Below are 25294 nucleotides of genomic sequence, written 5' to 3' on the forward strand. Positions count from 1 at the left end.
TCACAGAAACTAAAAGAAAATAAAAAAGGAAATAGTAGGTATAGTTATGCCTCCAAATGTTATTTATTCTTTAGTTTATTTCTCCCAAGGTCTTCAAAGTCCATGCACAGTTATTAATATATATTTATGCATATATATGTATATAAGTATATGTATATACTAAAGATACTACTAAATGGAAAAAAAGCAGCCATAAATATAAAGAATTTGAAATGTTTGGTTATTTTTAATTCAACAATTTAAGCTGTGTTTTCCTACATCATGCACATAGATCATAGATGTGTAGTAATTTATAGATTATATATTTGTGTAATATTTGTAAAGAAAGAAGAAAAAGAAAGAAAACAAAAAAGATCATAGCGTAGAAAAAAATCTTGTTTTGATATGAACATTTCAATAATCATGTGAATCTGATCATGATCCTTCATATGATTCCTTCTCTACCAATCCAAAATTTGAAAAAAGTGAAGAACGATGAGAAGAAGGCTTTAATCTCAGATGTATTAAGAAAACCCTTCTTAGATTTCAATTTTTAACTTCAGTGTTGACCCCTTCATTTGCTGCTCATAATGTATATTAAATTTCTCATTCAGTGCCACTGTAAAGTGATTCTTCCAGTCTCCTGTAATTCCTATAACAAAAGAGAAAACATAGTAAATATTATGATTTCCAGCCAGAATCATGCCATTTTCTAACATTTATGATATTCATTAACACCTAATCAAAATTTATTCTTATAATCTTCAATTATAAGAATAAAATTTTACCACAAATAGTACACACACACGCGCGTGCGCACACACATTTGAGCAAAGAAAGATTTGTCCTGATTGTTAAAAAAACAAATGAACAAAACCCAATTTATTTCTCTGACTCTTCCCTCTTGTGCTTCTTTAATTTTTTCTCCTACAATTTCCTCTGAAATGCTGGCGCTCCTTAGATGAGATCTATGTTTTATCCACTCCCAAGATATGAAATACCATCTTCATAATAAAACTCAAATACAGGCTTATGTCTCCGTATCCAACTGCCTATCTGATATTGCCACTTGGATTCCATACAAGGATCTCAAATTCAACAAGTTCAAAATTAAATTCATTTTCTTCCCCACAAAACTGTTTTGTGTACTTTTTCATAACCTAATTAATGACCACAGCAGGTATCCAAGGCATAAATTCAGAAGTTGTCCCTCAACCGAGTCTAATTCTATACTCATATTCAGAGTTTCTTCATATCCTTTGCTTCCACTCAATTTTTGCTGCCACTGATAGTTACTATTCTCAGCATTTCCCAGACTTCTGTTATTGCAAGTCTAGCAGGCCCTTTTGTTTTCCATTACATCCTATACTCCCCTGGCAGAAGGAGTATTTTAAATTAGTAGTTCCCTTGTCCCCTTAGCTCAGGGAAGTCTAAACTTTCACAATTAAATAACCGCTAAAGATAGAAAATGTGTCCTGAGAATTGAGTAGGGTCTGAGGTTATAGCAGTGTGCAGCCCTTTACAAGCATGACTACTATTTTAAGTCCATTATTTTATCTTAAAAATACACATGGACACTATGACTAAAAAGACTGAGATAATCTGAGAACTAAACAATGAAAATATCATCCATATGTTAACTCTCTTTTCCGGGGCTGTCTGTTGGTGCCAGTGGCAGCTTTGTTGTTCCTATTATTTTAAATACCCGGCCCTCTCACTGAAAGTTTAGTTCAAAGAGCAAGATTTTCTCTATCCTGTTTATGTTTCACATATCAGTAAGGCCAGTGTCCCAATACTCTGCATACTCTACATGCCTTTGGGTTTATATACTGACCATATCTCATCAGACAATTCCTCCTCTCAATAGAATGTCACCTCATTGTATTTTGATGTTTTTGGTTAAACAAAGCTGTACTTACCACAAGTGCTTTGAAACTTAATCTCTTTAAAACAATCTTAATGAGGTGAACTGATATACAAAAACTATACATTTTTTTGTGTACAGTTTGATGAGTTTGGATATTTGCCACTTGGTCTTGAAAAATGTTTGCCACTCGGTCAAGGCAAGGCTCATTGTTCTAGGCTTGTTTCCTCATCTCAAAGTGAGGTAACAGAGAAGTTTCCTTTTGAATGTCTGGTTTGAATTTAAAGAGAATTAGAATTTTTAAATCATATACATTTATATAATGTACATGCCGCAGCACCAAGAAACACAGGTTTTATAAATGATTGCGAGTAGGGTGTGGTATTAGTGCCAGTACTAAGGCTGGGGTGGCTGCTGGCCATTCTTCATATGCTGCATATACTAAGTAAGCAGCAAGTAGTAGCAATTTAGTAGTAGTAGTAGTAGTAGCAACAGAAGTACTAATGTTTTAATGGCTCTTTAGACTTGATAACATAATAAAAAGATTACTCAAATGTAAAACAGTCTTGAAAACAAGCTGGGTTCACAGGAGAAATAACTTCAACGGGTGTTTGCCTGTAACTATTTCAACCTGTGACTTCTTATAGCAATCAAGGCAAATTGCAGGACTATCTCACCCTTTCTCATGAAGGGAGAAATTTTTTGGTTCATGATTTCATCTGGTAGCACTGTATAATTGGTAGATGGGTTGTTCTTCATCTCCTGGAATGAAGTATGTTGTATAATCTTGTCCACAAGCTCCTCTGATGGCTTCCTTCCCAGAAATTGTATCACTTTTATCACCTCTTTTCTGATTTCCTAGAGAAAAAATATTTTGAAACTTCAGTTACTAAAGTTAAATACATTACTATTTGGATTAAGACAGAGAGAGAGAGAAAGAGAGAGAGAGCACCCCTTTCCTGATATTGGCTTCAAATTAGGCTCCAAATGAAAAAAAAAAAAAAAAAACTTCTTGGAGAAGTGGAATTTTTTTTAACTTCTCTAGGCATAATTTTCCTTATCCATAATGTAGATATAAAAGATACTTCAAAGATTGTTAGAATCAACTAAATGAGATGATGTTTATAAAATATTTATTGTAGTCTATGATGCTTACTTAGCATATGCTCAATAACTATTATCTAATAATATGAATATACACTTTCAAAGACTATAGTCCTCTATGACAGATTAAGTTTGGGGCTGAAAATATGTACACTGTTTCATTTTTCTTCTAACTTATTGATGTACATACTGAGAAGCAAAGTAACCAAAAAGATTAAGAAAAAGTATAAAAACTCACATATTCAACATGGAACATCAGATGTATATATGAACCATAGCTACGAACACCCCTATCCCTATGTCACTCTTACAGCGTGCCCTACTGTCCAGCTAAGTCATTCAATGTAACTATTTGCAATACTGGCTATAATGCTTATTTTTGGTGTAGAGTTCCCTTTACAAAGAATGCAATTTTCAAGTTCTCTGTCCTACAAATTACAGCTTGCCTGTCAAACTTCAGTTCAAGTATCACCTTCTTTGGGATAATTTCCTTGACTATTCCAATTTGAGTGAGATGACCCTATTTTTGCTCCTGTAAATTCCCATATAACTCTTTATTCTCATAATTTTATTTACTTGTCTGTCTTCTACCAAAAAAGTTTGTATATCTGTATATAATGTTAATATATCTTATTCTCCTTCTATTTGATACATTGTAGAGACAAAGGAAAACTAATTTATTAATTCTTAGGCTTCTTAGTGATTCAGATATAGAGGAGACTTCAACATGGTCATTATCGACCAAAATAGAGAATAAATGAACATAGACATGGGAGGGGATTGAAATGGTTAGATTAGCTAATATTTTTTGTGCAAATTTTAAATTTATTCTCTTTAATATTCTAGTTATAGAGCACAATATTAGTATAATAAACTACATATTGTGCTTGTTTCTCATTCAAATTTGTTATAGTGTTAAATTCTATAAAGAAATAACACTTCAGTTTCTAAAATATTATGTATGATTTTATCTTAAATTTCTTCTAATAAACATAACTCTAGAATTTTTGCAACATAGAGTTTAATAATTGTGCAAAGGTGTGAGCAAGAAACGATTATTGACGGCTTTTTTGGTGCTAATAAAGAATGAGAGAAGAAAAGACATTTCTCTTCTTTTAATAAAGAAACCCAGGATTTGTCTATCTTCACAAAAATTATTTGTATACATTTGTGCGTCAACCTACTACTCAACTTATAGAATAGAATATTCAAAATTTCTGGAGTTCTTCCATTTGCAGGCTTTGAGCTTCATTCTTTCCACTCTCTATTCCCATAAACAACAAAAAACACCAACATAAAACCTACTGCCCTAGAACTGATCTAATCAATCCTGTACCTTACTTCATAGTTTTCAAACATACACATATTATCCATAGACAATATATGTTTGGTTTTGCCCAATTGATGTGCATAGTTGATATTTACTCCTTTTCATTGCAATGTCATATTTAATTGTAGGACAATAGGATACATCATGATTCTTGAGTCTATGTATATTGGGGTTGTTTCTAATTTTTATAGTTAGGGAGAATGCTGCTATGAAGATTTTTGTACCTATAACCCAATATACACAAACCAGAGTTTCTCAAGAGTATATATCTACTGCAGGCATTTGGGGGCATTAAATTATGTTTGTTTGCCCTTCTTAGATAATGACAAATTGTTTCCATAGTTTATGTATCTTCTTATCCTTCTATCAGTAATGTGGTACTTCTCAATGATCCACATTAACTGACTTGTTAATTGTAGTCAGTTTGGTGTGTGAAATACATCCCATAGTGACTTTTATTTTGCATTATTCTGATTACTAATGAAGTTGAAATGAATGACATTATGAGGAAATTTGAGATCATCATACTTTTGCATATTGCTCCTCTGACATTCTGTTTATTCTCTTCTTCTGGAGGTTTGAGTTAATAGATGTGGGACCGTATCACTATCCTATATATCCATTACTCTATTTTTAAAGTATTCTACTCATCTCATTGTGGTACATTCTACCTAATTTCCTCTGCTCCATTTCCATTTCACTAACTCACTATTTAACCATGTTTTATCAGTTATATAAACCATTTCTTATAATTTTTAAAAATTATTTTAGAAATTCTATTTTGCTATTTTTTTCAAATCTGCTGAGTCAATTTTAGTAACCTCTTCTTTCTTTGTAAAATATTTTCCTTCTTTTATTTCTTTAAATATATTAAACATAAATGTTTTATAGGGTTTACCTGATAATTTCAACACCTATACATTTGGAGGCAGTTGACCAGTTGACACTTCTTGTCCATTGTGATTCCTTATGTGCTGTTGTGCGTGTGTGTGTGTGTTGTTGTTTTGTGAACTCCAGTTTTTTCAAATTTTATCTTTGGTAATTTTTTGAGACTTGGTTTAAATATATTTATTCATAGAAGAGTTTTATTTAATAGCTTCAAATCTGTGTTAATGTATCTGGATTATTATAACCTTTGGAGGTACTTGCATCATCTATTTAAAGACATATTTTTGTATCTAGAGTCTTGTCAAATGCTAATATTTTAGAAACTACTAAGTTGCTCATATGTTTTAGGGGCGCCTGGGTGGCTCAGTCAGTTGAGCGTCCAACTTCGGCTCAGGTCATGATCTCGAGGTTCATGGTTTCGAGCCCCACATTGGGTTCTGTGCTGACAGCCAGCTCAGAGCCTGGAGCTTGTTTCAGATTCTGTGTCTCCCTCTCTCTCTGACCCTCCCCTGCTCATGTTCTCTCTTTCTCTCTCTCTCTGTCTCAGAAATAAAGCATTAAAATTTTTTTAAAAAGTGTTTAATTCCAGTTAGTTAACATACAGTATTAGTCTCAGGTGTACAATATCCCATATGTTTTCAATTTCTCACCTTCTTCAGGTCTTCATAGAAGATAAAAAGCACACGTGGATTATTCCTCTTCTCCCACCAAGATTTTACATGTTTATACCAGGAACCATACGGCACTAAAGTTAGACATAAAAGCAATGTAAGAGCATACTATCATTTTTATAAAGCTTGAAAAGGAGTATTCAAACAATAGTAGCCACACATAAATATGAATAAATGATCATTGAATGAAAACTAGAGGTCAGTCACACATCTTGAGCAAATTTCTCTGCAGCAAGAGAGGCAGAGTATGTTGAATAGTCCATGTACAGAAATACATTCTAAATTTTCAACATTATGACATGGTTTATGACATGGATTACAGTTAATTATCCCATTAACTTGATTCAGAGTTTATACGAGCATTTTTGAAGTGTGTATGTCTGTGTGTGTGTGTGTGTGTGTGTGTGTGTGTGTGTAGAATCAAGTTGTCAGTGAAGGGAGATGAATTAGTGAAACTATTAATGACCTTATAATCAGAATTCAGTCAAGGTTGCAAATTTGCCACTTATAAACTAGCTTTGACAACTAAAGCTTGTAACTATATAATTTTTTATTATATTCTTTGCAATTTATACGGTAAGGGTGTTTTATTACGGACTCTTAGTGTTATTTTCACTTTTTAAAAGTTAGAAGATTAGGGGCGCCTGAGTGGCTTAGTCGGTTAAGCGTCCGACTTTTGCTTAGGTCATGATCTCATGGTTCATGGGTTCGAGCCCCGCGTCGGGCTCTGTGCTGACAGCCAGCTCAGGGCCTGGAGTCTATTTCGGAGTCTGTGTCTCCCTCTCTCTCTGACCCTCGCCTGCTCACGCTGTCTCTCTCTCTCTCTCCTAGAAATAAATAAAAATATTTTTTAAAAAGTTAGAAGATTATTTTTAACTTTTTAAAATGCGTATTTATTTGAGAGAGAGATAGAGAGAAAGAGAACAAGCAGGAGAGGGGCAGAGAGATTGAGGGAGACAAAAAAGCAGGTTCCAGACTCCAAGCCGTCTGCACAGAGCCCAATGAGGGGCTCCACCTCACAGACCACAAGGTTATGACCTGAGCCAAAGTTGGATGCCCAACCAACTGAGCCACTCAGGTACCCCCAAAAAGTTAGAACATTTTGAGAATGATGTGATATGCTTAAAAGTGGTCTCCATCTCTTCCTTTTTCTTGCCTCATACATATCCCAGTGTCTCACCCAATAAAAAGCTGACAGAATAATATAATGCTATGTGAGTCAAAGTATTCTGCTTTGCATTGCCATTGTCTACCATTTCTGTCCTTTGATTCTACTGACAATTGTTCTTAACAGAAAATATTGTATAATTATATATATGTGATATATATATATAATATAATTGGAATATTGGATGATCTTATTCATCCAATTTGCAGAGGTACAACATTATTTTTCTCTGACTTAGAATGTGGGTTTTGACCATCTTGAGACATATGTTTAATTTGTGATGGTTTAGCTTTTTTCCAAAATACAGCAACAAACATAAAGTACATATGTTCTAGTTTTATTGAGTCAGTATTATCTTCTATGGGTACAAAGACATTATTATCATTTTTTTGCAATTATTACTAAAGGATCAGAATGGCCTTCTTTGGATAGTAGTAGGCTCTCCTGAATCCTTTATTCATCAAATTTAAATAGTTACCATAGTCTGGAATTTAATAAAAAGGTAAAATTTCCCAGAATTTCTGCTGAATGACTCTTGAGAAATCTAGTTGAAACATTCAAACTGTACCCTGGGTGAAAAGAAAAAGAACTTTGTAGATATTCAGACTTCTTTGTAAATTCTCACCCCACAAAGCACTTGAAATTTTCCTTAGAAACAAATGGGCATTCTCTCTTTTCTATTTCTTTGCCCCCTTATTGAATAGAGTTGTAATGCTATGAAATACTTTTCTAATAAAAAGATATGGGGGAGAATTGGGCACTGAACCTCAGTCTTAGAGAGGAAAATGGCTACCTCCATCCAAACACACTTTTATATATTTATTTTTAGGCACTGAACTGGAGTGTCCAGATTCTACAATTTTCCATCCGCATCTGGAAACCCTATGCTTGCTCTGGAGTTCAAAGCCTTCTAGAATTTCTGTGTTTTAATTAAGGATCAGAGAAGATAGCAGACCACAACAGACAACAAAAATGTTTTCTCAGAGATGTCATTTGTCTTGTATCATTTACCTTGAAAGAATTCCAAGTAAAGAGGTGTCTTACCTTGTCCATCCATGAATTTCTCCACAAACTCTCCAAAAGATCCAGGATCTGGATGAGAAGTTACCATTTGAAAGAAATAATAAAAAGAAACAGCCACATCTTTGGCATTCCGGCAAACGTAGACCATCTAAAAAGATGACATTGTATATTAAGTCACTTGAATTTTTTCAAACATAGTCTCATCAAGAAGCATTTACGCTTTCAACTATGAACATAACCATCATAAAGTATATAAAATTATAAAGAAGAAAAATTCTTCAATAGCCTGAAGTGAAAGCATCTTTTGCACAGTTGTTAAATGCCTTTTCTCACTTTTTATTTTGTATGCCATTGTCTCATATAATAACTCATTTTAATGTCACAGATGCAGTTTTTCATGCAGTCTTGGAGGGAACAAACATGTTTAATGGGGGTATACATTGATCAAATTGATCAAATGCACATTGATCTCGGTGAAAATGTAATCTTCACCAACATCCTGTTGAATTTCTCTACTACATGTAGAAGAAACACCAATTGGAAAGAGCAGCCAGGAAGCCTTGGTTTTAGTTGCCAATCTGGCACTAAAAAGTTCTATCATCTTGTGCAAAGCACCAGTTTTGGATCTAAATTTTCTATCCAGTAAGCAAGTGAGTTGTGTTCAATTTTTATGGTCTCTTCTAGATCCAGTACTCAGCGCTGCAGGAAAAGATCTGCAAAAGTAAACTCCAGCATCCCTTTGGTTTCCACTTCTGCCCTCAGGCACCTGAACATTGCCATCAGGGAAGGCTGTTCATGGCTCTCCACTGTTTACTGGATTTGACTGGGCTCAATAACTTGACTTAACTTCAAGTTTCTACATTTGCAAACAATTTTTAAAGAATTCTTGCAGTATATTCTAAGAAATATGGCTCTTGTTTTTAAGACCCTGCTAGAAAAAATATCCAATTACTACCAAAAAAAGTGAATTTTCTTTTCTTACGAAAGCTATCATTAGCCATATTGACCTTTTCCAATCTAATTTAATACTCTCCTTGCTTTTTGCATATTAGTTGAATGGAACTCATTGCCACTATATCCATGAATTTACTTCACATTTTTACCCCTTGCATTTCTTCAGGCTGTTCTCTCTGTCTTGAGTATTCTCTAAATTTCAAAATACTACCCATATTTGAAGCTTGGTTCCAGGTCTCCATGAGGCTTTTTATTTTCCCAGGTAGGGGACAGGGGTAACAATAGCAATCCCTCTTCCCCTAAATTTCTGTAGTTTGTTTCTTATCTTCATGTTAACAGATACTATTCTATACCCCCAAAGTTTTTGCCACACATGCTATTCCTGTCTTGGAGGGAAATCTAGGCTTTCTTGAAGATAGAACTTTGCCTGCCTCACTGTCAAGTCAAAGTTGCTAGTTTACCCACAATTCTCTTGGGATGATAATCCATTTTAAAATCCTATCCTTGAACAACTCCTGTTCCTGTGATACTCAGTTCATACCTCTCTCAGCTAAAGCTTAGGTTCATTTCCTCACTTTAACTGAAAATGTGAACATCTGCCTCATTGTATTATTCTCCACTCCTAATCTTGTCATCATCCAGTGTAACTTTAGTATCTGTATGCACGAAGCATCTAATTCACTAGGTTCTTGTATTCATTGATCATTACTTTTAGTTTACCATGGCTGAGCACTTTATGCTGAATCTTGTCAGCACCCTAAAGGTTTCACTGCTGAAGCTTTATTATGGGGTATCATGTTTTCTTCCAAGAAAGGCCTACTCCTTCCTTCTTCTTTATCAGTTTTTCTCAATATACCTGTCCTGCAACAATTCCAAGTTCTTAAATTTACTGTCCTCAATGTTTCTCTTATCTATTAGTTTGACCCCCTTTCCCCTCACTTTTTAAAATTCTGTTTTAGCTTCTGGTTTATCACTCCAATTACACTTTTACTAAGAGTCCCAATCCATCTATCTGCTTGTCCCCCAGTGAATTACCCTAGAAATACTCAGGGCATGATTTCTTCTAACTGTTTGGTTGATGTCTGAGATGATAGTCAGTTTTGTGAATGCTAAGCAGTTTGGTGAAGACTAAGACTGTTGTAAATGTATTGTATCTATTTTCATTTGAGAATTGAAGGGGCTACAACCCATTCTCCAAAGGAAAAAGAAGTAACTTAGTCAAATCTCTTGGGAAAAAAATGGTGATTGCATATCTCCTGGAAAATATATACACAGTCTAATGAGGGAAACTTTATGTAATGAATGATGTCAGCAGGATGTACGTGCTCCATCTAGAATTGCTTTTGATAAAAATTAAAAGAACAAATAAACATTAGAATGTTTGGAATTTTGGACCATGGATCTCTAGAGAAATGTCAAATACAGCAGCTAATGTTAGAGTACAAAATAGAAATGTTTCCTGATTGTGATAAACCCCCTATTTTGTTATTACAGCTGCATATAGTGCTTTGGTATTTCCTATGTGTAGCAAACAGGGTTGTAGTACATCCTAAAGAAAGCTAGAATGGTCTTGAGAAACATCAGTGATCCAAGATGTAATGTTTTAGGGTTACATGTATCATTCTTTGTAAAAAACAAAACTGATCATGTCAGTCATCCACTCAAAATGTCTGTAACTCCTTGTTCCCATGAAAGAGTCCAAGATTCCTGACTTAACTTCAGTGTCTGTTGTGATCAAGCCCTAGCTTATCTCCCTTCATTTACCCAGCCAATGTGTATAGTCAACCTAGCAACTAAAATGACCTTGTTTCAGATCACCACAGGGGTTGCCTGTGGGCAACTAACTCCTATACATCTTTTCAACATCAGCTGAGATGTTACTTGCTCTTGAATATCCTTCTTACTGTAATATCTGGGCTAGAATTCTCTTACTTGACCGGTGACACCTCCTGCATTATCTGTTTATTTGTTCCTTTTCCCCAAGTGGACCATGTGATCATGAGGACAAAGCTTGCACATGTCTTATTAATCGTTATATTGCTGGCACACAACAGGCATTCAGTAAATAATCATTATATAATACTTGTCTGGTTTATCTTTTTCTAGTTCACTTGAATGCCTCAACATGCCAAGTACAATAGTTTGCAAAAAGAAATACATTCAATACAATCAGTAGTAACAAATACAAAAGTGGTTACCATTTATCAAATTTTTATAATATACTAGAGACTGTGTTAAGCACTTAACAAGCATTATTTCATTTAATCCTTAGAATAGCTTCACGAGGAAGATGTTATTTTTATCCTCTTGCAGATAAGGAAACTGTGGCTTGGAGTTTACCTGTTTTTTTCCAAATCACCTCTAGAGTTGGAGTTGAAATCTAGACTCTAACTATACTGACCTTAATCCATATTTATTAAATATCTGTAGGTTCCATGAAAGAACAAATAAACAAATGTATACAAGACACAAGATGTTACCTGGCTTGATCATTCTAAAATTATTTTGAGGTGGATAACTTTTTTTAAATGTTGGTTTATTTTTGAGACAAAGAAAGCCAGCGTAAGGCAGAGGAGGAGCAGAGAGAGGTAATCAGAGGATCTGAAGCAGCCTCTGCACTGACAACAGAAAGCCTGGTGCGGGACTCAAACTCACGAACTGTGAGATCCTGGTCTGAGCCAAAGTCAGATGTTTGACCAACTCGAGCTGCCCAGGTTCCCTGATGTGGATGAAGTTTTAAGAATACTAGACTCTGGTTACCTTACAGTTATTTTCCCAAAATGAGGCTGGAAGAATGTCAGCTGGCAGATGAGTCTTCACGATTCTAGGAGATGCCATCTCTTTTAGTTGTTTTACTCCTGATTTTTAAAAAGTGAAAGGTTATATACAACTTCCAAAATTACAAATATTTATGTGGATTTTATCAATATTTTTATTTTTATTGATATTAAAATAGAAGTAACTTTAAGATTCTATATTGCATTCATAGTAATAATAATACATACCCACTATGACAGAAGTTCACAAAGAGGAAATCATAGAGAAAAAAAGCAAGATAACATAAAATTTCACCATGTTGGAAAAATAAGTATTAATATTTTGGTGAGCAGCCTTCCATGTAAATGCAGTTGGCCTTTGAACTACGTGTGTTCAAATTGCCTAGGTTGATTTATAGATGGATTTTTTTATAGTATAGTACTACAAATGTGGTTTCTCTTACTTAGGATTTTATTAATAACATTTGCTTTTCTCTAGCTTACTATGTTGTAAAAATACAGTATATAATACATGTATAACATACAAATATGTGTTAAATGACTGTTTATATTATTGGCAAGACTTCTGATTTAAGCTTCTAATAGGCTATTAGTAGTTAAATTTGGAGGGAGTCAAAAGTTACATGCAGATTTTTTATTGTGTGAGGGGTGACCATCCCTAACCCCAGCATTGTACAAGGGTCAACTGTATATCTATATGCCCAGACTCAGAGCCATCTAAATACCACACGTACAGATGGAATTTTCAGTATCTTCTAATTGACTTTTTCCTCAGTATATTATACTGAAACTACAAGAAACATAAGTCATCCTAATTTTTTAATGATTTCACAGTGTTATTATATCACAATAAGCTATTCCTTTTTTCATTAACACTTAAGTTTTTCTAATTTCTCACAATATGAGAAGAACCTGTGATGAATATCCTTTTGGTTATATCCTTGAAATATTTACATATTTATTTTAGGGTTTAAAGTATTATCACATTCAGCCGTATAGGGACAAATGCTTACATATTACCAGGCTCTAGTGAAGGCATAAAAATAGCTATCCTTATCCACTCTATTTCAGACAACTGTTACATCATAAACTTTGTCAAGATTTAAATTTAAATTTATGTACTCTCCATGTAGAAGACATAATACTAGTTGCCACTCTTACTTACACTCTCTTTTTTTGATCCACACTTTAAAATATATGTACACAGTTTCTAAAATCTACTTAAGTATTACCATTCATCAACTCTTCTGTTCTGCATTCCAAAAAAGGTATTCGGTTAAAAATGACATCTTGTTTGCATTTTTCCACATCACCATCTTTGTAGATCATGTATATAATTTCACTAACCCAGGTTGTACCTGTAAAAATTAGACAAACCTTAGTGTCCCACTGACAATGCAGGGGTGCTGACGCAAGTAGTGGATTTATAGCTGGATAATGTAGGAAGGTACCAGTGCAATATTATTTGAAAAATGTCAGAACAGCCACAGAACTTGGAGAACCTGGGTGGCTCAGTCTGTTAAGCATCTGACTCTTGATTTCAGCTCAGGTCATGGTCTCATGGTTTGTGAGATTGAGCCCCATGTCTGGCTCTGCACTTGGGATTCTCTCTCTCCCTCTCCCTGCCCCTCCCCTGCCCCCTCCTCAAAATAATAAACTTTTAAAAAAAGAAACTTTAAAAGAAAAGAATAGTCACAGAACTGAAGAAATATTTCTTCTAACACTTAATCTTATAAGACCCAAAAATAGTCTCAATAAATGGTACCTCTATGGTACCTTCCTGCAGGGAAATCATTGTATTTAAACATTATCAGGAAAAACAAAAGAATAGGACATAGTTCCTGACCTCTAGGACAAGTAAACAATAAATGTGTTTAAGGTAACTAAAGTCATACAAGTGAAGATAATAAACAATTGAATGTTGAGCTTAATTCAAAGAAAGAAAAGATGACTATTGGAGTATGGAGGAGGAAACCTTTCAGGTATGTCTTGAAAAATGGACTACATGCAGATGGGCTAGAAGGAAGAACTGAAAAAGCTGAAGCAGTCAGAGAGAAAGCATACTCTCAGAGTCTCCCACATCCATGTATGTACTATTCCTTCAGCCTGGAACACTCTTCTATGAGCTAAACTTCTCATGGCTTTGCTTTGTATACTCTAAGAAACCTCTTAGGAGCCCCAAGTGAGGTGCTCATTTTGTATGTTGTTGCAATAGCCTATTGGACTTCTTTCACCCAAAGCGGTTTCATACTGTATTGTATCTGCCACTTTATTTATATTTCCCACTGGATTATAAACCCCAAGAGGGTAGAGATTAGAGGTGTTTCGTTCACCATTATATCCCCAGTAGCTAATATTACACTTGACACATAGCAGGAACTTGATAAATATTTGCTGACTGAATAAATGAGAAAACAGAAAAGGAAGAATCATGCGGAGAAAGAGTGAAGAGGCAAGCCAGTGAGAATAAATAGTCCCTACATTTTTTGGGATAATGTGAGGAAGGAGATGTCATTCATTGTGTAATTCATTCATTCATTCATTCCTTGTTTTCAACATATATATTGAGTATAAGCTTGTCACTATGCTAAATGCCAAGAATACATACGTAAGTAAGATATGGTCATTATGCTAGTGTTTCATGAGGATTTAGACTACCTTTTCTGTCTAACAGATATCTGTAAATACTGTGCCAAAATAAAAAAATGTTAATTTTGAAAAAAAAGGTAAAAAAAGTAGAGAGACTTGACTAACAGAAGATATACTCAAGCACGGGTTAGTCACAAACTTTACTGATAGCTTCTTATGCCTCAACTTGAATCCCCGTTCAGAGTATACAGAAAAGACTAGATCTAATCTTTGCCTTCTAGTGCTCAGAGGTGCTTTTGAGGGTTGGAAAAAATGCTTTATAATTACAACACTTCTTTTTTCTTAAGATGCTATAATACAGATGGGTACAGGAATTCAAAGGACTACAAAGGAGGAACATTTAATGCAGTGTTCTGTGCTCAGTGTGCTGCTGCTGCTGCGAGTTCCAATAAGAAATGCCTTCAAGACAACATGAGAATTGAATTTAGCCTTAACACATTATTGGCATTAGTTCACCAGTTTTGTGACGCAGAGAAGGGCTCTACCAGGCCAAAGTGTCTTTTTTTCTTTTTCCAATCCAAAGTCAGATACTTAAGAATAGTAAGGTGGTGAGGAAAAGAATTGGAAATAGATTACAAAGCCTAAATTGGAAAAGAGAGGGGTGGGGAGGAGGCTGCCGAGGCAAGCAGACAGCAAGCATAAAATCCCTTGTAGTTCATACTAAAAAGTCTGAGCTTTTGAAAACTTTTGGAAAGGCAATGATGTACACTGTGCAAGAGAGCAAGATTATCAGGATTGTGTTCTGGAAGAATTCTTCTAGCGGAAGGGTAAGATAACAATGGAGTGAGACATATTTGGTGCTTAACATATGTAAATGTTTAAATGTAACAACCAGAGACATCTGGATCAGATCTTCCAAATTTCTAAAGATTTATGACTGTAAAACTCCAGAACTGTGAACTAATTTCAGAAAAAAAAAAAAAAAGATGTTGCTTAAAAAAGGAGTTTGGGGGATAGCCTTAAAAAAAGAGCTATTTAGCTGAAAAAGAATTTTTTAAAAGTTTGCAAAAATTCCTTATATTTCATTTATACAATGACAGTAATGGTATTAGATAAACTCAGTTGTTAGTTTAACTTTTTAGCTATGATTCTATATTCATCCATGTATATGACATAATTTTTTTTTTTAATTGTTTATTGTCAAGTTGATTTCCATATAACACCCAGTGCTCATTCCCACAAGTGTCCTCCTCCATGCCCATCACCCACCTCCCTTCCCCCCCACCCACATCAGCCCTCAGTTTGTTCTTGGCATTCGAGAGACTCTCATGGTTTGCCTCCCTCCCTCTCCCCCACTATTTCCCCCCTTCTTCTCCCCCATGGTCCTCCATTAAGTTCTTCCTAATCCTCCTATATGTGCAAACATATGGTATCTGTCCTTCTCTGCCTGACTTATTTCACTCAGCATAACACCCTCAAGTTCCAGATTTCATTCTTTCTCATTGCCAGGTAGTATTCCATTGTATAGGTAAACCACGTTTTCTTGGCCCATTAGTATATGACATAATTTTCTAAAGTGGCCAAGAATACTCATCTGTCAATGTGCTACTCAGGTTATAGGCACAGGGTGTCCTCTTAGAATACAACTAAGATATTCCACTTTTTCTATGTGTAACTACTGTATCTTTATTATTTTTTTTAATGTTTTACTTATTTCTGAGAAAGAGAGAGAGAGAGCATGAGAAGGGGAGGGTCAGAGAAGAGAGGGAGATACAGAATCTGAAGCAGGCTCCAGGCTCTGAACTAGCTGTCAGCACAGAGCCCGGCGTGGGGCTGGAACCCACGAACCATGAGATCATGACCTGAGCTGAAGTCGGACGCTTAACCGACTGGGCCACCCAGGCTCCCCAAAACTATGGTATCTTTAATATGAAAAGTGAGTGTGGAAGAAGTGAACAGGTTAATATTTACTATTCTAGGTGGGTTTGTCATTTTTAGGTGAAAAGAGAATGACATTGACATAAGGAAACTTACCAGATCTGGGATAAGTGGCAATGACAATGTCATCTGGTCTTGCCTGGAATGTCTCCACATCATTCCAATATTTTATAAACTCTTTATACAATGGAATTCCATGGATTATGCCAAAGTACTCACAGTCCTCAGATTTGGAAGAATCCATCTTAAAGTGGTACACTAAAAGAAAAAAATTTGTATGTTTTCCTCTTTATATGTATTTTAAAATATTTTAACATAATAATAGCTCTGTACATTGAGGTTCTATTGGGCGTCTAGCTATTTCTTAGCTATTGAGCATATAAGGTAAAAGGCGTATTGAAGAAATATATAATATAGTCTTGGTGCTTTAAGAATCTCTAATCCTATTAAGAAAGTAAGTCTAATATATAAAAGAGTAAGAAAGTACAAGGAACTATAAAGTATTCAAAACTACATAAAAAGTAATGTTATGCATTTATATTCTATTTACACATAATGTTGGACATAAAAAATTCCATGATGAATGATAACACAAGAGCCTTCTGTTTCTCTGTACAAATTGATGGGGTATGTAAAAAGATGAAGATGCTCAAAAATACAACGATATTTTGGTAGATATTCACTCTCAATTATGCATACATTAAATAACAGTAAAGATTGATGGCCGCATTCAATAGCTATTGCCAGATAGCCACATTAGTTCCTGAATATGTTTCATTTAATGAAAAAATTCAAATGCTTTAAAAGAAGATAAAGTTAATGAAACTGTAATGGATATTCAGAAGACATGGATTCCTGAGGGAATAGAAGATTCCTCTGATATCTCTCACATTCCTAATTTGTCAATTCCCATTGAATGACCTGTCTGAAACTTATAAGGGTAAACAAGATGGTTATCACAGATAATTCACTTCCTGATTCCATGACAATACATTTTGTGTTCAGGGTTGGTCATAGGATTTTTAATTAAGCAAACTTTCTTTCATTGACTCAACTTCTTCTACTATCTTTTCTTCTTCATTCTGAGTGTGTGATACACTATCTCAACAAATTTGTCCTTCTTTGATATTAGCCTCCCTAGATTTCCTTTTTATTCATTGGTGTGAACCAGACTAATGCAAATCCACCATAATATGACCTGAAGCCTTCTTGAGCACATCACCCTCCACCCTAAAGTATACCCTTGGGGCAAAATGTCCTTGATCTGCTCTGGAGACATGACTATGACACACATTTATTCTTAAACATCCTCCTTTTGGATGGTCCTCTAGCAGTGCTCCTAGCCTCTAGGGTTACAAAAGCAAATATTAAGGAAGGTGGGGTTAAAGAGATCTCCTTATCTTGTGTGGCCCAAGATACTCCTCTGTCCATAAGTCCTTTTAATAAACCATTTCTTTTCAAGCTGGACTTGGCCTTTTCCTTTGGTTTCATAGTTCCTTTGATTTTTGGAGGTCATTTTGCATATACCTCCCTCTGATGAATCACCCTTGCCTAAAAAGCTGCCTGATACATTTATACATTTGTAACTGCTATGGCTTTTACTGTCTTTTTCAGAGAGCTTGTGGTATAACAGTAACCTTCTGGAGGTAGGAGTTCTTTTAGTCATTCATTGTGTTTCCTTCAATATAGAGAATCCCAATTCATGAGAAATGCATTACAAAAAGAAAATGAGGTGCACCTGGGTGGCTCAGTCTGTTAAGTGTCTGACTCTTGATTTCGGTGCAGTCCATGATACGATTTCTGAGTTCGAGCCCCGCATCTGCATCTGTCTCTATGCTGACAGTGCGGACTCTGCTTGGGATTCTCTCTCTCTGCACCCTCTGTTCCCCCCATTGCTCTTTTTCTGTCTCTTTCAAAATAAATAAATACGCTTTAAAAAAACAAAGAGAAAATGAAATTGCAATTACCATGACAAACAGATTAACCTAAAATAAGAAATACCTGATGGTAAAGTTTAGGAAGAGAAATCTTACAAACCAAACCAAGTGAATAGACCATTAACATCTAAAGGTTATTTCCAGTCATGTTTTCCCCACTATATTTGTAGCCTGCACATTACAGATGGAGACTTTCAAATGTTGCCTCCTTACTCCCCAACACTAGCACCTGGCACTAATCCCATGGACTCTGTCCCTGTCATTTCCCTTATTTTTCAAATTTTGTGCTCACTGCCCTCCTTCAGAACCTATCCAAATATTGATTGAATATGAAAGTAGCTTTCCAATTGGCTTTCTATAAAAAGTGCAAATCTCTTCTTTCTACAACCACCAGAAAAAGGAAATGGATGTTCTTTCCTAGGCACTTACTTTGTGCCAGATTTGAAAAGTTTTATTTTAAAATCCTATTTATATGTCATAAAATTACATCAAAAAGCAGATGTCATTAATTAGGTTAAGCCTGTCCTGCATCAGACTCCTTGAAGACAGAAACCATATTTGTCTTACTCAAGGAAGGGCAAGTCTGCACATATTTATATATGCATGTAAATATGCATATGTATAGGTTCTTTCTTCCTTCCTTCCTTCCTTCCTTCCTTTCTTTCTTTCTTTCTTTCTTTCTTTCTTTCTTTCTTTCTTTCTTTCTTTCTTTCTTTCTCTTTCTTTTGCGTCAGAGAGAGAGAGTGAGTAAGCAAACTCGGGGAGAAACAGAGAGAGGAGAGAGAGAATCCCAAGCAGGCTCCACACCGTGAACATGAAGCCCCACATGGCTCTCTATCCCATGAATCATGAGATCATGACTTGAGCCAAAATCGAGAGTCATATGCTTAACTGATTGAGCCACTCAGGTGCCAAAAATATCCTTATTTTGACACGATTGGTGAAAAAAAGTTAAACAACATAAAGGAAATGAAAGTGACTTCTTTATCCAAAGACATAATCACTCTTAATAGCACTATATTTATGCTTCCAAATATTTAAATATATATAAAACCTATACACTTATTTATCTAATTTAATTTGTATTACATTTTATGTTCATTTTATACTCTATTTTTTCACTATATAATGTGAGCATTTTGGTGTTAATATATAAATTCTGTTTTTATTCTTATAAATGACACATAGCAGTAATATAGAAAATAATTCTTTAATGATGGAAATTCTTGTTTTTCCTAACTTTTTAAATATATAAGTGGCACTGTAATGAATGTCTCTGAGTATATGTCTCTCACACTGATCTTCACAGTGACAATGATATTGCTAAAATAAAAGGTATGATCTAGTAAAATATTGTTAAATATTTTTTAATTGCTAAAATTATACCAATTTACACACTCTATGAAATTGTCTATATTCTCATATCCTCACCAGTACTGGAAATTATTTGTTGTAATCTTTCATAATTGAAAATACATGTTTTTAGAAGTTTCAGAGGTATTTTAAAACATCTTTTTGTTTTCAACCTTTATGAATTTATTGATTATTTTGATCCATTTTGTCTATCAGGGGTGTTGCTTTTTCCTAACTGACTGATTTTTTAGCTCATAATTGATTGTTGATTTTATATTGAAAATATGGGTTGTTTTTCTGTTTTAACCTTTTTAAAATATTTATTTATTTTTGAAAGAGAGAGAGAGAGACAGAGTGTGAGTGGTGGAGGAGCAGAGAGAGAGAGAGACACAGAATCTGAAGCAGGCTCCAGGCTCTGCGCTGTCAACATAGAGCCCGATGTGGGCTCGAGCTCACGAACACGACATCATGATTGGACACTTAACCAATTGAATCACCCAGGTGCCCCATGTTTTTCTATTTTATGCCAGTAATCTTTAAACTCTTTTAATAGTATTGTATAGAAGTTTATTGTTCATAAAATCAAATGTGTCCAATTTTGCCTTATGTTTGGTATGGTTGCCTAAATATTTACATGTGCTCATATAATTAAAAATACATGTTTTAAAAGTTTATATGTTCATTTTAATTTAGATGATTAATGTGTACATAACAGAGAATAGAATATAGTTTTAAGAGTGTAGGCCACCTTATTTTTTAATTGCTTTTTTAAACTTCTTTTTTTTTAAGCAAGAGAGTGAGAGTGTGAGGGGGGGAAGAGTAGAAAGAGAGGGAGAGAGAGAGAGAATCCCAAGCAGGTTTTGTGCTGTCAGAGGAGAGCCCAATGTGGGGTTCAAACTCACTAACTGTGAGATCATGACCTGAGCCAAAATCAAGAGTCAGATGCTTAAGGGACTGAGCCACGTACGTGCCCTTAGACCACCTTGTTTAAGTCCTAGTTTGCTATATGAAATTGTATGATCTTGGCAAATTATTTCATCTCAACTGAAGTACAAATTCCCATTATAAGTACGTAATAAGCACAAGCCCATATTGTTATTATGTCAAATCCATATGATAATAGAGGACTGTAGAAAGCAAAATGGAGTCTCTCATGTCACATAGGAGCCTGTGTCTGCGATGGCAGGAGCGTTTAGGGTACTGCAACCAAGTATCACTGGGACCAGCATCAGTGAACACCCAGAACAAATAACAAGCATAAGCAGAGGAGGTCTGTCTGCAGGGGTCCCAAGACCGATTAAATCCCTTTCAGAAGGGAAAGATTTTTGCAGCAAACTGTCAGACTCTTTAGACATGACCTTCCTTCTCTGACCACTTAAAAAAAGGCAGCTGTCACTATGGGCTCTGCCCAGTGGGTCTCTGAACAGAACTGAGGTCCTTTACTGCTTGAATATAGTAAGCGGTAACTGCTGGGAGCTGACCCGGACCTGAAGCTTTGTCTCAACTACACACCCACAGACTGACTTCGCATTAGGTTCATTAACTGACTTCCTACACCCTTCTGTTACCTTGTTTGCTGTGTGGTGTATCCTACAGTCGTCTCTCTGCTGTGTAAGAAGCCAAATTTAATCACATGGTGCAATGTCATCGAGTTTGCTTTATGATCAAGATTAATCTTGCTTTAGGATTCAATAAAGCTGACATTGTGGAAAGACATAATTTGCGAGTGTGCCTTAATAGCCTGCTCATGACAAGGAGCCAGACACTTATGACCTTCTAAATTAGAAACAGTACACATTACGTGGTTATATCTTTACAAAGCAGGAGAAATATGTGTTGTCAAAATCTCCAAGAATATATTTCATAAATATAAAATTATCTGGCAAAACTGATCATCAGTAATCTATTTTCTCACTGGAGAGAGTAAAATCTGTAAATGTCCAATGTGACTTTTATACAATGTGACTTCTCTGTGTTCACTCCACTGAAGTTCTTTCAGACAGCCCCATATAGTATTTATTTCATTTTGGCCTCAGATTTCACAGCAGAAGAGAGGCACGGAAAAAAAGTTTTTCCTTTGTTTTTGACTCAAGAATGGCTTAACGTATGTTTTGGAAACCACAGAATAACACTGGTCCTGCATGTTTTTACTTAAAGAGGAAAAAAAAAAATCCCAGACCCTGTTGGCAAACCCAACTCTTTTTAAGATCTCTGTCTCAAGTATGATAGATGTAATCTCACCAAGGTTGCGAGAATTTGATGAAAAATCAATCTTGTTAATAAATCAGCTTGTTCCTTAAACCTTCTTTGCTGTCAAAATATAGAAATCTTTCACCAGAAGAAATGTGTATAAAGGTGTTGCTTACCCAACCTATTGATTTGTTTATTAAGGTGAACAACTTTCTTGGTGTTCTGCCAGGTTGCAGAAACTGGCTCACAGTCGATTGCGAGTGGCTGATTTATCATGCGGCCCATGGCAGACTTCTGGCTGCCCCTTCTTTGTCAATTTTGGTCTCGGCATTCAACTAAGAAGCATATAATCATATCCCTTTCCTTGTTAACTTGGTAAATTATCTCATATCACAATGTATGGATTTACACTCTCGCTGCTCTCTTCTTTCTCAAAAGATTTATTTCAGTTAGAAATTGTCAGTTTTCTTTTCTTTTTTAAAAAAAGTATTTATTGATTTTGAGAAAGAAAGACAGAGCATTGGGGGGAGGGGCAGAGAGGGAGGGAAACACAGAATCTAAAAGCAGGCTCCAGGCTCTGAGCTGTCAGCACAGAGCCTAACACGGGACTCGAACTCAGGAACTGAGAGATCATGACCTGAGCTGAAGTCAGCTGCTTAACCAACTCAGCCACCCAGGTGACCCTCAATTTTATTTTCTAACTCAGTATAAAGGTTATTGTGGTTTAGAAACACCAACAAAAAAAAATTCTTAAAACTGTGATTTAAAAATTCAATTGAATTTAGAAAGAATTTTTCTTTTTTCCTCCTTTTCTTCCTTTCTTCCTGTTTTATTTCTTCCTTTCTCTAACCTCCCCTCTTTCATCCCTTAATCTGCCTCTTATTCAGCAAATACTCTCTGTGAGTATCTACCTCATTCCCAGACACAGTGTTAAGTGTTGAGCAAACCATAGGGAGTGCAGATGTATAGGGCTCACTTAATCTTTATCATCTCCTACTTACTTGGATTTGGGTAAAATGGCTGAAAGCAGACAATATCCTTTCTTCATCAATCTACCCCAGCCCCAGCACTGTGTCACAAAGCAGATACTCAAAAACACTTGTTAAATTTAATTGCTAGATCAAATCTCTCTGGGATCTTCAATTTCAGCTAAGGACTCTTAGACAAAATAGATACTATGCTGCTGAAAATCTACCTGTCAATTATTTACCAAGGACTTGGATATCTGCTGTATTTTTCTGATAGCTCTCACTTAAATGTAATGGTAATATCTACAAGGCCCATGGCAATATGAGACTGCTTCTGACGTATTTTACAGAAGTGATCACCAGACAAGAAGTCACTCTTCATTTTAACTATTTCTACTCTGCTTGCTCTGTTTCCTCATTAGGAAATGAACATACCCAGCATTCAAGACTTACAAAGTAACTATGATACTGTAGTTTTATGTTAAAATTATTTAAACAGAAAAGCATTACATAAGGCAAGATTTATTTTTAATGACAAGCAAATGTTTTAAGAAGACTTTAAAATGATTTACATTATTAAGTAACTAAAGTATTAGTATAGACTTCATTCTCTCTATGTTTCCTTTCTCAACAGTTTTGTTATATATAATTTGCACCTAAACTTCCTTCATCTAAAATTTAAATACGAATATCAGTAATAGTAATAAAAATACAAACCGGTCTAGATGATCCTGGGAAAGAAACTGGATGGTCCAATTTAGTTTTATTCAATCTCCACTCAGGTTTTGGGCTGCCAAAAAAGATGAAAACCACTTATGCATTTCGAATGTTTCTGGGGAGCTTTTATTTTCTGTGCCAGAGAAGGAGGCGGAGATTAGTTTGAGGGGCTTGGCCTTCTGGAGTCTGTGATTCACTGGAGCATCACAAGTATGTATATATATATACCAGCTGATGCACTTAGCCAGAGTCATGCCCATTCAGAGATGTTAAAAAGCCTCTGCTGTTATTTTTCATTCTTGGCTCACAATCAAAGTCCTAAATTTGCCAATAAAAATCAGTGGNGAGAACTTGGAAGGGGGAGTCCTTTATTTACTCACTGACAAATAATAAAATGAGGTTGATCTTCAAAACAATAAACTTCCTGGACGAGTGAGAGAAGAAAAAGAGAGGGGAAAACAGGAGGGCAGTGAGGACCCTGGATCAGGAGACGTAGCTCAGTTTACTGAGACCTGTCAAAGAAGGCTTTGTAGTACCTGGTTGTGTCCTAAAAGGTCAATTGGAAAACACCTCCTGCTTAAGATCTTTGTGTTGAACTCTGAAGCAGCCCTGAAAACAGATGACGGCTAAAGAAAGAATGTAGACGTTACTCACATTTGAATTATTATTTAAAAAATTTCTTTTCTCTGCACCCAAACACATGCTTAACGTAAAGTTAACCATTAACACCAATGGAATTTAGATAAGGGAATGTGGAAAATAAAAGGTCAAAGGTTTGTGTAGCCCCAGAACCTTCACCTTTCTTCTTTGCAGCTCTCTGCACCTGCTGTGTCTTCAGATGAGGAAATTCTTCCATGCTCCTACTGCTCTACCCTCATCAATACACAAGCCAATTAGTTTTGAACACGATTACTTCTCATTTGTCTCTTGATTTTAATGAGATGGCATTTCCTCTGAAAGGACTTCCATGACTCACAGAACTGAGTATCTTTTGGAGTCACCTTCAAACCCTACACTATTCTCCTTAACACGTACTCCACCGTGCTGAAATTAAACTTTAGATGTCTCACGTCCTTATTCTTACATAACAAATTTAGACACAATGTTTTCACTCAGTAATCACATTCTTTCTGGCATCCAGCAGGCTATGCATTGAATACACATTAACTGAATAAAAGTGGCTAATGTGTGCAAGGGATGTAAAAAGCTAAGAAAATCATAATCCTTAGTTATAGAAGGCACTCATACCTAGGCCTACCAAAACAAAAAAAGAACAATTGAGTGATTTCTGAGAAATGAGGCTTTTCATGATAAAAAAAAAAAATCAAGGTACAGCAGGAGTAATCAGACTCAAATTTAGATTTTATACTATTTGGTTTGATGTAGCTGATCATTTTATTTTTATATTTTTTGAATCAGACAAAATGCATGTGTTAGAACACTTAATTATTAAATATACAAATTTAATCTGGACTATAATTTTTTACCCTGTGGCATAGTTTAAGTTAATTTTTTATTGCTATTATTTAAGTTTACTTATTTATTTTGAGAGAGAGAGAGAGAGAGCACATGAACAGCAGAAGGGCAGAGAGAGAGAAGGAGAGAGAGAATCCCAAGCAGGCTCTGTGGTGTCGGCACAGAGACTGACACAGGGCTTGATCTCACAAACCATGAGATCATGACCTGAATCGAGATAAAGAGTTGGACACTAAACCGACTGAGCCACCCAGGTGCCCCTATTATTTTTTAATGATATGGATCTGTGAGACTTCCATTATTCTTTACCAAAAATAATCTTTTACCCAAAAAGTCAAGATACAAGTACAAGCTAACCAGAACAGGTT

The 25294-nt window shown here is 35.3% G+C and overlaps 1 protein-coding gene across 1 annotated transcript; it reads right to left on the reverse strand.

The window, feature by feature from the left end:
- Window positions 1-250: 250 nt before the first annotated feature.
- On the reverse strand, window positions 251-23534 carry LOC144220675 (sulfotransferase 1E1-like). The gene is made up of 8 exons (XM_077750996.1): window positions 23451-23534; window positions 16382-16543; window positions 12991-13116; window positions 11742-11839; window positions 8049-8175; window positions 5816-5910; window positions 2521-2701; window positions 251-631 (listed from the first exon to the last, which is right to left on the reverse strand). Exons 2-8 carry the CDS (start codon window positions 16527-16529, stop codon window positions 519-521), a joined length of 888 nt encoding a protein of 295 aa, XP_077607122.1. The 5' UTR covers window positions 16530-16543; window positions 23451-23534; the 3' UTR covers window positions 251-518.
- Window positions 23535-25294: the final 1760 nt, after the last annotated feature.

This window comes from Crocuta crocuta, unplaced genomic scaffold (genome assembly GCF_008692635.1).
Source record: "Crocuta crocuta isolate KB4526 unplaced genomic scaffold, BGI_CrCroc_1.0 scaffold1, whole genome shotgun sequence".
NCBI classification, from domain to species: Eukaryota; Metazoa; Chordata; class Mammalia; order Carnivora; family Hyaenidae; genus Crocuta; species Crocuta crocuta.